The sequence below is a fragment of the Anarrhichthys ocellatus genome, unplaced genomic scaffold, assembly GCF_004355925.1.
Source record: "Anarrhichthys ocellatus isolate YVR2014 unplaced genomic scaffold, GSC_Weel_1.0 scaffold24, whole genome shotgun sequence".
Taxonomy (NCBI): domain Eukaryota; kingdom Metazoa; phylum Chordata; class Actinopteri; order Perciformes; family Anarhichadidae; genus Anarrhichthys; species Anarrhichthys ocellatus.
Window position 1 is genome coordinate 1,209,959 of NW_022280054.1, and position 15,181 is coordinate 1,225,139.

The following is a 15,181-nucleotide window of genomic DNA, read 5'->3' on the forward strand; positions in this document are numbered from 1 at the left end:
TGTAAGATTTTGATTTTACATTAAATAACATACTCGTGATACACAACACATTTTGACTAGTAACCTCTTGTCATAAAGTCGGGGCCACCTGTCGTGTTTCAGATGTCTGTCAGTTGTTATCAAAGAGTGATTTCACCTCTGACCTCTCAGAGTTTCATTTAGATAAATGTTTAAGGCTCAAAGAAGAAGAAAATGTTATTAAATATTAGAGAAAAGTAAAATAATCTCACGACCCCTTTAGATTCCTGTTGTGACCCGTGGAGGGGTCTGACCCTTAGATTTGGAACCAGCAGACTAAACTATCAAACTGCTTATAAAATATTTGAAACTACCTCATATGTGACCTGCTACAGCTGTACAATACTGAATGCATCAGTATTAACAATCTAACAAGTACTTTTCTGTTGATGCTTAGAAAACATTTTCTTCTGTACTTCCACTTGTAATAAAGTGTTTTAACATTCTTGCAATTCTCTGAGTACTTCTTTCATCACTGCTGAGATGCTATTGTATAATGGATAGAATAGAAACATAGATGCAGCACTGACACTGAAGCATCGTTCTTTTTTTTATTCGTCCCTCATTCATCACGTTTCACACTTATTCCTCATTGAAACCAGAAATGTCACAGGTTGAGACAGGAGACAACATGGACGTTTCAGTAAGCAGGTTTTTTACTTGGTTTTTCCTGTTGTATTAACAAATATATACAGATATCCCAGGAAGAGCATCGTAATAACAACGAATCTTTTCCAATAATAACAATAACTTTAATAAATACTCAGTGTTCTTAACCACACGAGGAGAATGAGATTTAGGCCCACTCTGACGGGATTGTCATCATCCCATACAAATAGTAACACAAACACGCATATTCACCCTCACACGCACACACACTCACTTAGAGAAATTTGCACTGTCAAGTAAAATACCACCCGCGGCCAAGACGGACTTTTCGATCACCGTGCGAAGATAAAAGTTGATTTGTCAGCCGTGAGTAGAGTCCACTGGTCCACAGAGAGGCTGACCAGATGCACAGCATGGCTCCTAAAGTGCCACTGATGTTGAAGACAACCGGTCAGAGCAGAGCAGTTGAAATCAGGTAGCGTTATCCCTCAGTGTTCACTTATTTTGTGTCCATTCCAGTGGCGTGAGCGGGATCCACACAGAGTGCTACTGACTGCGAGTGAGGAATGTAAAGAGTGTAAAAGACAAACACATGAGATCATATTTTGAAGAAGCGCTGCACTTGTCTTTCAGCGAACCATTCACACGTAAAACAACATGCACTGAAGAAGCATTAGCACGCAAACAAATTAACCCATTTTGTTCTTCCACACATGTACAGTAATATCTACACATTCACACAGAGAGCAACACACCTGGTCTGCCAAACCAATAGAAAAACGTTTTGCAAACAGGTTGGGATGGTGCCAGGAGGGAGAAAATAAACTCTGTTTTGTTTTGTTTTCTGTACAAGACAAGGATATAACCGGTCCACCAGTGCTGTGAGATGAAAGGCTTTTTCCTGTCTTGGTCTTTGAGGGGAGAGGACGATGATCCCGTGCAGAGAGATGACACATGTGAGGATGAAGGCAGAGTTTATGGAAAAAGTTTGTGCTCCGGCAGAACAATTGGCGTGCAAAATAAGAACAAAGACACTCTCTGTTAAGAATTTTAAACAGTCCGGCTCCTGTTTTTTTGTGTGAATGAAACACTCCTGAACCGCTTCAGGTGAAATGTGAATGAACATTTTTTTTTCTTTGGAGTGAGAGAAGCAAGCAGAAAGTGGGCAGCGACACAGACGGGCAAAAGCACAGGCAGACGAGTCGGAATGAAAAGATAGCAACGTGGCTTTTTAAGTACTTGACTGGCTTTTGAAGGTTGTGTGTGTCCTTGTCACGGGGCACTAAGAAGCAGGGAGAGATGGCCTCCAAGGAGGGGGAGAAGTGTTGCGTAAGGTAGGTGGGTGAGCACACTACAAGGCTTTTAAAAGGCCTCTAGGACCCTCCGTGCCGTGCAGGTTAGAGAGCACTATCAGGGAAAGGCTTGCTGTTAGGGTTTCACACCTTATTAGGACACTAAAGGGACACATGGCTTCCAGTAAGTGCCTAAAACGGGACATGTGGTGGGATGTTTTTTGCAAACTTCAGTGAGTTTACTTTGCTTGGCTCAGACATCAGTCGGCATTCAGCCCAAGCTCTAAAGTCCTGGAACAGGTTTGAATGCAGAAAAGTAGACGTGGCTGTTTTTTCACTATGAGTACTGCTGTCCACACAGAGCGGCACGCTTCCGCTGTCCACACAGAGGGACAGTCTGGTCCGAACTCTGGCCCTCCACGTCCATGTCCATCAGGCTCGGTCGTGCGGTGCTGGCGCTGCTGTCTCCCGAGCCGAGGGGGCTGTCGCAGCTGCTGCCCGGCGACGAGCTGAGGGTCCGGGAGAGGGAGCCCAGCTTCCAGGGGTCGGGTCTTATCCTGGCCGGGGTGGGCCGAGGCCGGGCGGCGAACTCCAGCGTCTTGGGTCTCTCAAGAGGGCTGATGAGGAAGTGAGGAACCGTGTCAGGGATCGGTGGAGCGGGGGCTTTACGGCGATGGGGGACCGGGAAGATGATGGAGGGGTCGGGTAGCCGGGGGACGTCCAGGGTGTCCTGTGTACCTGAGTAAGACAAGAAGAATGTAAAATAAATGTTTCATCATGAAAGTAACCTTAATATCTTTTGATTTTGGAAAGTCTTACAATAAACGCAATAAAACACGTGTCAATATTGATGAAGCGTTTCAGAGATGTCGAGAAAATGTTGCTAAAAGTTCAGTCCAGAAAACTCTCATCCCCAGCTTAAACAATCCAGTACGGCGTGGTTTCCCACAAGTCTTGAATGCACCAAAAGGGAAGCGATTTCAAAGCAGTCCCTGTACTCATCAGCAACAATACAATATGAGAGACTGTGTGTCTTTTATATTAGCTATTAAACGCTGCCATTGTGTCTAGTGTGTTCCTGGTTAAAGATATAATATTTCTAAAGAGACTTCCAGGTTAAATAAAACATAACAACAGTAAAATATCAAAACAAATATTAGATGAACAGTCATTAAACTTTAATCATGTTTTCCTGTAGCATTGTAAAAGACATGTTCTACACTATTTGTCCCTTACCTTTTTTAGTAGTGATGCGTGGGGCCCCCGGTGGAGGAGGCATGGGCATGCTTCCATCTGACGGCGTCCTGTAGTGACCAAGAGTGTGAGCTCTGGGTCGCATCGCCCCGTCCGAAGGGGTCCGTCTGTGTCCTCTGCTCAGGGCCATCGCTGCAGACACGTGTGTGGGCGTGAGCGACTGGTTGGGCTCCTTCTTAAAGCTCTCCGCCCGCAGGTCCAAGAGCGGGTTGAGGGCGGGAGCCGGGGGCGCCGCCGGGGTTTTGAGCCCCGTCACCGGGGTCAGGGGGGAGGCGTCTGGGTCGGAGGGAAGGAGGGACTTGGTGGAGTTGCAGTCAGACAAAGAAGACAAAGAGAGGAGTGTAACAGAGGGAGACGGGTCCATGCAGGGGAGCGTGGAGTCGTGATGTCTGGAGAGGGACAGGGAGAGGTTTCGGCTGGGTGGAGAGGTGCTGCGACGGAAACGTCCCGTCCGCTGGAAGAGACCGTCCTTCTTCTTACGCTGCTCCTCTCTGGGGTCCTGCTCATCCTTGAGCACCTGATAACAACAATCAGGTCACATCAACAAGCTGTCGGACCATCGAGCTGCTGTCTTACTCAAAATGCATTCAGCTGAAAAACATCATGTTACTGTATTTCTTTGCTAACCACTTCCTCACCTTGTCAAAAGAAACTACAGCAGAGATTACATCCGATCCAAAGCAATACTTTAATTCATCCTCTTAATGTACACACTGTGACTTCTTTCATAAGACCCTCGTCTGCTTTGACAACAGACGGAAAACCTCAAAACACAAAATCAATCAGGTGCTGGAAACCATCCACGCAGACCTCGGCCCATGCTGACTCGACAGGATGGCACAGATAATTTGGCAGCTGGTGCATCCTGTTTTATGTCACTCCACAGGTGTTTTATTAGTTCAAGATGAGGAGACTGTACGATCGTGAAACCACGCTTGGTATGCTCGCCTATTAATCTACTGATTATGTAACTTACATAACACTGAGGTTGAAAATTACTGGAATTTCCCTTCAAGGTGTACTTTAAAATAAATATTGACCTGCTAGTAGAGACCTGGTTGATCTTCTGTTGAGGTTTTATAAGTGAAAAGATGTCTTATATGTTCCCTCTCTCTCTGTTTTCTCACCTGTAGTTTTCCCAGCTGCAGAAGGTCTTGTCCGAGGGCAACAGAGGCAAGCAGAGAGGCACAACCCAACAGTAGCATGTCGCTCTTCTTCCTCTGGCTGCAGCGACGGAGCGAGTCCTGGTAGCTCACCCCCGTCCCCAGCCCGCCGGGCCCCTGACAGGAGCTCGTATTCCCAACATTACTGCCCCAAAGGGACCCCGAGTCCTCCGCGGCCCCGTTACTGCTGATCTCTGAGGGCAGCAGGGACCCTGGTGACTCCTCAAACTCACAGCACTCCTCTGTTGAAGAGAGGAAATAAAAGAGGGGTTAAGATGATTGATTCTCGTAGCTAACTAACAATGAAAAGTAAAGACTCACCCATTTCATTGAGGCTGGAGAAGCCGGCGGTCATGGGCGCATGTTTGGGGGACTTGCCCAGATTTGGTGCACTGGACGACCAAACTTTGGATCCGTCACCCAGTGATTTCAATCTGCAAACAGAAACCATGATGTCAACACAACGCCAACCTGAACTAACTTACAAACCATAAAACAACGTAACCAACCAAATAACCAGCAATATATATTTTCAGATGAAAATATGAATTAAAATGTTTATGTCAGGTGAGGACAGCCATCATGACCAACATAGACTTTTTTTTCTCCACCATATTTCCAGAGATAATTGCTCTTCTTCTGGCCGGTCCACACACAGTAACGACATATTGATCGAAAGCTTTTATTTCTCCGTGTTACGAGAAATAATCTGTCCAGAAACATATGAGAGAAGGCGGTTTCGTCTCGTCTATGACAACTGTAACAGAAAATGATCCGCGTCATCAAATTCTTGTCTCTGCAGGTACATTGTGTTTCTCCTCCTTTTAGAAAACGCTGCTAACCTGCTGTCGCATCACCAAACTAGATCCAAACATCTAAACATTTCACATTTGTTTGTCTGTTTTTTACTTTCAGTGTTCATATTTTATTCTTGAGTTTGTGTCGACTTTCTCTCATGATCTAAACTCATCCTATCTCCATCAGTAACCCAAAATAATCCTGTTTCAATACAAGTAGGTAAAGGTTTTGCACCCCATAAAGTCTTACTGGCGTCATCAGGTAGAACTCGTTCATCACTGATATGTAAACACATTGTGCACGTACTTTTCCTCCCCACCCACCCTCTCCTTCTGGAGGGTGGAGCTCGGTCCCCAGGTGCGTCCTTTCTTCTTGCTGGTCGACAGGTCCTCCTTCTTACACACAGCACTGCGACCCCACGTCTTACTGCCGTCGCTCGGCGTCACTGAAGGACAGTCAGATATATCGTTACTCTCTCACCTCGGATTCACTTTCTCTCACACAGGATGCTACCTGACTTCCGTTTGTTTTCACTCACGTCTTATGGCTCTCAGCCGGGGCATGACCCCCGGGCTGGCGGGCGGGGTGGTGCTCTCGCTTCCCTGAGTCTTCCTCTTGTCCACACTGGGAGACGCCTGAACTGTGATCTTATGCTCAAAGCCTACAGGTGAGCGAGAAGAGGGGAGTTATCACATGAATCAGTTTTCACTTGGCAGACATGTCCTACCAGCGAGGTGCAGGCTAGTATGAGCTCCGCTATAAGTCACACAGTGGCGTCCTGATCCTCACTTTCATCCCCTCAGTCTCCTGTCTTTCTACATCCGATGCCCTTGGACTCTCTCACCTGTCCCAGTCACCTGACTCTCACGTCCACCAGCTCACCTGTCTCCACTTTCCCTCATCCCCGCTGCATTATGAATCCAGCCCTTTCCCACTCATTGCCTGTCGGATTGTCAGTATTATGCCTTTGCTTTCCAGCCATTTTAACTTAAACTTGTAATCCTAAACCTGGACCCTGAACCAGGTTTATGAATCTTCACTTTGTCAGTAAATTGCTGAATTCTGAAGTCTGCCTGGGCTGTAACATATACTGTACTAACTAACACAAACACATGCTGAAACAAACACAAGTACATTAATCAATTGGCTGACAAACTGAAGGAATGTATAATTTTCCAATTTGTCGATTAATGTTTTAGTAATTAGTTTTTTAAGTAAAACTATGAAGCTTTACAAAGAGTACCGTTTTTCTAAAATGTTCTCTGATAAAATGGGGGAAATATCTCCAGTTTAAATGAGAATACATTAGGTGCTATTTTGAAGAAAGGATGACCGCACACTAAGCTACAATAATTTAATAGTAGCTTAGCATCTTGACCACACTTTCCTCAAAAACAAGTGTGTAATGTTGATATAATATTGGAATCATTGGATGAGAGAGTGTGGTTTTCCTCTCTTCAAATGAAAGGAGACTGAAGTGAAGTTGACTTGGCAGTGTGTTAGTGTAGATTCACTTATTATTGGTGTTTTTATCTCTAAGAGCTGTGTTTGTATTACATTTCCAACACGGAAAAAACAATGTTAACTGGGAGCTTTGCCAGTTTATTGCATTGCATTCATCAGATCAAAACAAACTGAGCAATCTGCCTGCAGTTTCCTCTTCCACCCACCAGAGGGCAGACTGATACAGTTGCTGTCTCGGCCCAGCTTCAGTAATCTGCTCTTCTTAAAATGTCCTTTTCGCTTCTTCACGCTGGGCTTCTCCTGGTACATCTGGTGGATGATGATGTTCAGCTCTCGCTCCACGATGTCGATCTCCCTCTCCGCCAGCTCCTGCTCCCTCCTCTTAAGCTGCTCCTCCTGCTCCCTCTGCTCCTCGGCTGCTCGAGCCAAAGCCTCCTCCCAGGACCTCAGCTCCTGAGGAGAGAAGAGCAAGATGATGAAGAGGAGAGGAAACGAGGATTAGAAGAAGAACGGTAGAAGGAGACGAGAAGAGGAGAGTTTGAGGCTGAGAGGAAGAGGTTGTTAGCGCAGCAGCACCTCCTCTAACACCTCTTTTGGCAAAAGGCTTGTTGCTAAGGTGATTGTAATTTTCAGAAACACCTCAGACAGATTTGATAATCAGAGAGCGCTGTGGTGAGATCCCTCCCACCCTTAATATAATATGTGACTTTCTGCTGAAGACACTCTTCTGTTTGAATGAATAAACTCTATTGAAACATGCAAACATCCTCAGATATACAGTATATTATTTTAACCTGTTTTAAAACTTACATTTCTCTAAAATTAGACTTGACTCGATCTGCGTTTTCAGATGTCTCACCTTCTCTTTGGCCCTGAGCTCGTCAAACATCTGCTGGATCTCAAGCCTCCAGTCTTCTTGTAAGGAGTGAAAAGACTCCAGAGGCATCTGAAACATGGCCGACTGCTCGATGGCCTGCAGTCGACTCAGGATGTTGGTGAAGGAGGGCCGGCTGCGGGGGTTTGGGCTCCAGCACTCTGAGGGGTTTAGAGACGAGAGGTAAAGTTATTACTGAGGTTAAAGTCAAGTAATATATGTATTATCGTCCTATTCAGATGGTATGCAGTGGCTATATGATGCTGTACATTTTATTCATTTGGCAGATGCTGTTTTAAAGTGATTAACAATAAGTATATTTAACCTCCATATAAGCAAAAGATTTGTTTTGTCAAAAATTTGAATCCTGTTATACTATCCAGAAAAATGATGCACACCAAGTTTTACAGCTAAAGGGAGTTTCAGCTGACACTCTTGCTTAAAGGATAAGGCTGGTGTTTTAATACGTTTTCTTTTTTACTGTCAACAAATCGCATGAAAACACCAAAACCGTCAAATCATCAATCATCTTTCTGATTCCCCGCCTGGTCTGTCGCTCTCTGCCCAGCCCTCTGCACACCTACAGTGATCAGAGCTGCCTCTCCAACACTAAACCACAGCCATAACCATCCACTGAAAGACACGAGTCATGGGGGGGGGGGGGGGGATCATCATCAAAAGGCCAAGCAGAGTGTTACGAACAGTTTCACGGCCTGAAAATATAGTTTATAGCAGGTAACATTTATGTAACAGGTAAAACACATTAGCATAAGGAGAGTGGGGATAAAAGTTGGAGGGAGAGGAGATGAAAGTGAGATGATGACAGGAGTAAACAGAGTGTAGGGAGCAGCGAGGGATGACAAAGGAGAGATTAACGGATGAACATGGATAAGATGAAGCGCAGTGAGAGGCGAAATGAGGAGGAAAAGAGCTTTAGGAGCAGAGTGGGAGGGGAAGTTGGCTGACAGTTTGAAACACCTCTTTTAAAAAACCTAAAACCTTTTAAAATATTTAAAAAGTAGCTTGCATAGCTTGAAGAAGCACGTTAAGGCAGATGGATATAAGGCAGGTGTGTTTAAACAGAGATCACCTGAACTGTGAAACAAGAGCTGGTTAATACTCCCCATTATTATTTGCAAGGTGAAAAGGAGAAATCCGGCCCAGGGGAGCAGGACTGCCCGAGGATGTATAAAAAGCATTGTCCATTTTAACTCTTCGTGTTCATCTCAGCTCCCAGATGTAGAATACTTTCTTTTTTTTTTTAAAGCTGAAACCTCAAAAGGTGGAGTAAGGTCTCACCACTCTAAAGTCAGTGGGTGCAAACACCCGAGAGGCCTTTTTCAAAATGACTTTCTGCATCAGTGACATATTTAAGGTCATATTTGATGACTGGCATACAGTAAAATCCCAAAACATAAAGCTCCTGAAAGTTTGCTTGTCAACCATGAATGAATGGGACAAGAGAGACAAACAATCAAAACACAAACAACTGTCAAGCTTGTTTATCCCTTTCTCAACCAGGACGGCAGTATTGACTCTGCATTCTTGGATATTATGATCCCTCAAAGTGTGCAGGAGGTCGGGCTGCCTACCTTCCAGCAGCTGAGCGAAGGGTTCAGGGCACGTTGAGGGGATGGGAAGAGTTAGCTTGTTCATGGCGACGCCGTAAGCGACCGCCAGTGCGTCTATCTCCCGGTAGGGAACCTCGCCGGTCAGCAGCTCCCACAGCAACACACCGAAACTGTGACGTGAGAAACAAAAGGAAAATGTTATGTTTTTATTAATTTCTACGTTTTAATGTCACAGCTGAAGCCAAAAACTATCCTTCCATCTCTTAACAGTGACCACAGAAAGCTTTCATCTGTTTCCAGTAACTGAACCTCGCACTATTTTTTTTTTGTTAAATATAAAAATAGCTTTAAATAGCATTAAAAGAGACATATTGTACTTTTTACTCCACGAAATCCATCTGACAGCTGGAGTTATAAGTCATCTAACGTATTACTAAAATATTTTAAATACAAAACTAATAATGAGCTTATGAAATATGATGCACTGTTAAAGTTTAAAACGACAAAGAGCATTTAAAATGTGAAGAGTCTGTAAAACAGTAAAATGCTGCTTACACATTAATGCATCAGTAGTGTTAATCCAATTATATAATATACGCTGTATATATGTAATATATTATATGTAACAGAGTAACAGTCACTTGGGAGCATTTTCTCTGAATCATGAGTATTTTAACTTTTGATACATTGACTGTAGTTTGCTCACATCATTTTATTTCAGTTGAAGTTTTACTGTATATTTCAGTATTCTTAATTGTACTTAAGAAAAGGATCTAAATATTTCCTCGACCACTGATGCATACTGATAATTACATCTGACTTAACTGGACAGAATATCATCACAAAACTCTTCTGACCAGTAATTAACAAAAATAAAGACTAATATTCTTAATTCAAGCCTGATTCTTAACACTAAACACAATGTAAAACATATCCTGCTACGTTTGTCCCTGTATGAATCAGGAAGGTGAGACACAGAGACGAGGGCGGTACCTCCACACGTCGCTGCTCTTGGAGAAGAGCGACACCTTGATGACCTCGGGGGCCATCCAGGCGTAAGTCCCCGCTGCGCTCATCTTGGTGGTCTGGTGCCACTCTCTGGCCAGACCGAAGTCTGTGATCTTCAGGGTTCTCCCTCCCAAGTCCTCCCGCTCCACCGGCTCCTGGATGAGGACTGAGGAAGAGGAGCAGACAAAAGATTTGTGTTAAAAGATGACGTGTTAGAAAAAGTTAAAACACACTTTAAGAGGCTCAGGAGGTTGTCCTTCCTGTTTTGCCTTGTTGGAACGTGGATCATTATGTGAACTGTTGCTGTGTACATGCTTTCTAATAAAAAAAATATCTTTAAAAAAGACAACAGTGTTGAGCACACATTATGTTTCTTACTTCTTTATGATAGTAACTTGAATATTCTTTAGTTTTGTTTAAGTCGAACAAAACAGACAGTTTGAAGACCTCAGCCTGGTCTTTGTAAAACTGTGATGCTTGTTTTCTCCACTTATTTCTGACATTCTATGAACCAAGCAATAAATCGATTTATTGGAAAAAATAATCAGAAGATAAAATTGTTAAACAAACGTGTATAATGAATAGGATAGACTGGAATATGTTGATGATTTACCAAACACAGTCTGATTGATTTAAGTTAGTTCAAGCTGTTTTCCAACTACACTGTGTCACGTTCAAATACAAGATGTAAAAGCTGTGCAAGTTCAAAAACGCAGTCGTGTTTACAGAGCAGGCGTGGTCGGACCAGTGTGCTAGCCAGGTTTCTGCTGGAGGGCACAAATTGTCCAGCAGTGTGTGATGAGAGGATATTTACAATACAGTGTCATTTTAATGTACACAGCATCCTTGTCAATATTAGCATTTAACCTCATCTCTCTGTCCCTTTTCTGTCTCTTCTATGTACAACTTCCTCCTTCACTTCCGTGTGAGAGCTTCCTATGGAAATATTTGGACTGTACATCACAGGCACTGGGAGGTAGGAGGGAGTTTCCCTCTCTCTCTCTCTCTCTCCCTCTCCCTCTCTCTCTCTCATCTACAGGCGTATGCAAAGGGTGGTGGAGAGAGTAACACACACACAGCAGCGTCTTTGTTTACACACATGCACTCCTGCACACGCACACACACAGAACCTTTCACGTGATAAAGGTGTGTCTCTCTGTGCTCTGCTCTGTCCACAAGCTTGCTAGGAGACCAGTTTCAGTGATAAAGAATTGCTCTTCGACCCGTCTGTACATATTTCCATAGTCAGGGAGAAGTGTTCACATCCTTTACTTTAGTGAAAGTAGCAGAACCGCACTGTAACATACTCTCATTACAAGTTAAAGTTCTGCATTTAATATTGTATTTGCAGGTCATAGAACGAACAATAAATAAATAAATAAATAAAATAATCAACAGATTCATCTGTAATTAAATTACTAATTTGTTGCTGTCTTCTTTCTATTATGTTGGACTTAATGGGGTTTAATCTATTAAAATGCATAATATCTTATCAGGCGATCACATTTTTGGCATTTAAAATTGTATCTGCAAAATAACTAGTTCCTTAAAAATGTAGTGAACTAGAAGAATAGATTAAATGGGATTTCTAAGTGAAGAAGTACTTCAGAGATTGTCTCCATGTTGTCTTTTCTTTTCTGATACTGTCGTCTCTGTGAGGGACAGCTGTCTCCTCGGGGCTAACTCTTTCTGTCTCTCTGGAGAACAAAAGATGGAGTCCAGTGAAACTCAGAAAGAACGATGTGTTTGCATGCTTAGACGGGTGTATGCCCTTCCTGGTTTGTTTTGTGTGTATAAATATGGAGCACATCCATACGGGCAAAAGGACATCATGGTTTGTAGGTGGAGGGAATGGAGAGCACAGAGACACAAGAGGCTGACGAGGAAAGACAGTAACTGAATGGAGGACTGTTTACAGAAACTGAACGTGTGAGCGAAGCAGCGCTCCCACCTGCTCTCCTCCTGATGTAATTAGAACATCATCGTGTTACTTTCACACCTCGAGAACGTCTCCGTGCTGCTTCCTTAACGCCACCTGCGCATGCTCATTCATTAATCCCGCCACAGGTTTTCACTGCCAACAGCGTTTCAGCCATACGTCAAAACACCAAAGATCAACATGTTTACATATTCGGCTGGAAGCACAGAAACCTGAAGGGCAGCGATACACAAATAACACCCGCATCGCAGCACATTCTGTCACAGCGAGGGGAGAGAAACAAGTCCTGGAGGATAGTGTGGCTTTTACACAATGCAATGATGCTGGAAATGTTATCTCAAAATAGAGTAATGCACACGGATGAGAAGAAAGCCAGAAATACGGATGACAAGCTCCCTGGTTAATACAAAGTCTTCCATCAACAAGCATTATGGGAAATGTCACAGGCCACAATGTGCCGTTGATTATTCACACTATAATATGTTTTATTTTACTAGTAATCAACAAGAATAACTGCTGCATTGCTGCACCTTATTGACATTATCAAATGATGAACTTTTTGAAGCATTCAGTAGAGGATTTATTTTACATACAGAGAGCCTGTCCTCCAATGAGACCTTTCTCTGCAAAGCTGATATCAGTCAGACTTTATCTTATCAATGACCTGTGTTATGTTTGTAACCAACAAAGAGCTGCGAAATAAATGTAATCCAGCTGATCAACACAAGCCTGTCATGAAAACCAAAGAGTAAGACGGATAAACAACGAGGTCCAAAGTTTGTTTCTGATCTTAAGCCTCTGTGGTGAGGTAAAAGTAAAACTGGAGTAGTAGTAACGCTCTTATTTAACAGGTATTGTCTTTAGCATGCTAACATTAGCTAATTAGCACTAAAGTACAGCTGAAGCTGGTGGGGATGTCGTTAGTTTTGCAGGTATTTGGTCATAAACCAAAGCGGTTAATTAAACATTTATTTCAGTATCAAGTTAACTAATAAAACAGTACAGTAAAGTGATCCTGTTCTAGTTGTTATGTCCATGACCCAGATCTAAAAGGGGTTCTACTCAGCAAGGATAATCAGATAATGTTTAAAAAAGGTCTGTGTGATGCCTTGTGAAGATAACGCATGAAGGACTGCCACACTGTGGCTATGCACCAGGTTGTCATTGAGTGCAGACTTGGAGGAGTGCTATACCTACTACTTGGAGGTTTAGGGCACACAGTGTGAATCTTTATTGCTGCAGTTATGTCACAGTATTATTGATCAGCTCTTACAAACACCTGCTGATTGTCAACTTTCAGCTCACGGAGAGAGCAGCAGTTTCCTGCCCCGTATATGATTAACTGTTGATTTAACCTTTGAACTGCCACCACTCTCTCCTCTGGCCATGGACCCTGACCCCAGCTCAGTGTTGAGAAATAACTTGGAGCCGCTGTTCAAACACTGATGGAGGAGTAACCAGTGAGGCTTCAGCCCGACTAATGATCTCCAGAGTGGTTAGTCAGTGCAGCGAGGACAAGTGACACATTAGCCCTCTCAGGTATTTCCCCACAGAGGAATGCAGTAAAAGGTCTTCTGAGTGATGGTATTTCTGTCTGAGCCACTTACATCAAAGTTTATAACACCATAAACAAACATGTTTGGCATGTGGTTATAATCTGGAAACTCCCTAACAGAACCTGGGAAACAAGGATACATTACAGGTTTAGGATGGAGGATTTGATGCACGTTTTTGCAGTTTTTGTAGCCAAAAGTTGTGAATTTATGGTTGAGCTAAAATAAAAATGTTGGACTTTATTGTAACTCAATAAAGTGATGAAACTGACCTTCCCTAATTTATTTTGCCATCTTTGGCCTGTTCTTGTCTAAACCACAATTAATCCGCTTACAAAGACCTGTAAGTGCCAAATAAAAAGCAGATATCAGTATGAGAAGAAGATTTTTCGGGACTCTTACTATCTCAGTCTTTCACTGAGGCAATCGAGGTGTTGGTCCTCTGCAGTTACAGGTGAAACACACTGTTTAAAAAAAGAAAATTAAATGAAAAAACTGAATTGAGTACAAACGTTAAAAGTGCATTTAGTTTTTTTTGACAAAATTACAAATCAAATACTCCTCCCACCACATATTAAGACCAGTGCGTTCTATTTCTGCACCTTCTCTGAAACACAAAGCTCGACTGGTTAACTGTTGTTCGTGTTATTTTGGCTCAGTTCAGTCTGCTGTGTCATTAACTTGCTGTTATGGTAACAAGGGCAGAGGTCACGGACCGAGGCTATGACGCTGGGAAAGAAGAGAAGATAACCCTCATGCCCCTATGAGGACGCTTTGTTGTCTCTTTTCCCCTGTCGCTTAATGGTCTGTTTAAAGGGGCACTCCACTGAATTTACAAGAATACTTCCTGTGAAAACAGCTGTATACTGTATTCTGTGACTTTCTACAGTCTGAGAAAATAACATTGAGGATGTCACCAGGGTTATCTGGGACTGGGTTTAGGACAACACATTGTTTAAACACAGTGTTACATACTGGTGGACATGCGTCTGAAAGATTTGGCAGTTTAAAAAGGTAAGGAGGGTCTAATGATGCATTATGGGAAGTATAGCATCCAGCGTTTTTGGAGTTTGGACCCACTAAGTAAAAGTCTCAAATTCTCTGTTGGGATGAGAGCATCTATTTGAACAAAATTCTCGAGGGTTAATGAAGTGGAGCCTTATGTCAAATCATCAAGGCTCAGTGTGTCAGGAATTAACTTTACCAAGACACGGGAAAAAAATAGAACCTCCGTCATGAAGACGATTTCTCTGAGTGTATGAGAGCAGAACATTTCCCTTTTTCTGTTTCCAACCCATCCTTCTTCCTCTCTTCTGCAGAAACAGGTGTAGCTGCAGGGTGGAACAGCTGTTGCCGTGGCGCCAAGTCAGCGAATCAGGTCCTAACAAACTCCCGATAGAGTCTCTAATACGTCCCTCTAACTCTCCGCGGCTCAACAACACCTCCACAGCTTCTCCCTCCCCCAGTATGCCCAGAGCTGCTGGTTGTTTTAGGCACAACACCACCATCCCAGTGCTGGTCCCAGCCGTCTGTCAGGGTGAAAAATACAGCAACTTGACGGACGTGGCAGCGAGCCGACGGTGCATCAACACAGGTGGGATACGGGCCCGTGGGATGCTGAGCAGCCTGCCCCCCCCA

At 43.5% G+C, this 15,181-nt stretch overlaps 1 protein-coding gene across 2 annotated transcripts in view; it reads right to left on the minus strand.

Moving 5' to 3' along the window:
* Positions 1-15,181, minus strand: part of map3k10 (mitogen-activated protein kinase kinase kinase 10) — a 34,143-nt gene continuing 18,962 nt past the window's right edge. For both annotated transcript variants that reach the window (XM_031860584.1, XM_031860583.1), the window contains 10 exons: positions 10,037-10,217; positions 9,065-9,213; positions 7,458-7,633; positions 6,805-7,051; positions 5,673-5,795; positions 5,441-5,579; positions 4,658-4,770; positions 4,301-4,578; positions 3,156-3,690; positions 1-2,657 (listed from right to left, as the gene is read on the minus strand). In XM_031860584.1, the coding sequence (XP_031716444.1) occupies positions 2,257-2,657; positions 3,156-3,690; positions 4,301-4,578; positions 4,658-4,770; positions 5,441-5,579; positions 5,673-5,795; positions 6,805-7,051; positions 7,458-7,633; positions 9,065-9,213; positions 10,037-10,217 (2,342 nt within the window). In that variant the 3' untranslated portion in view covers positions 1-2,256. The remainder of the gene's footprint in view (positions 2,658-3,155; positions 3,691-4,300; positions 4,579-4,657; positions 4,771-5,440; positions 5,580-5,672; positions 5,796-6,804; positions 7,052-7,457; positions 7,634-9,064; positions 9,214-10,036; positions 10,218-15,181) is intronic.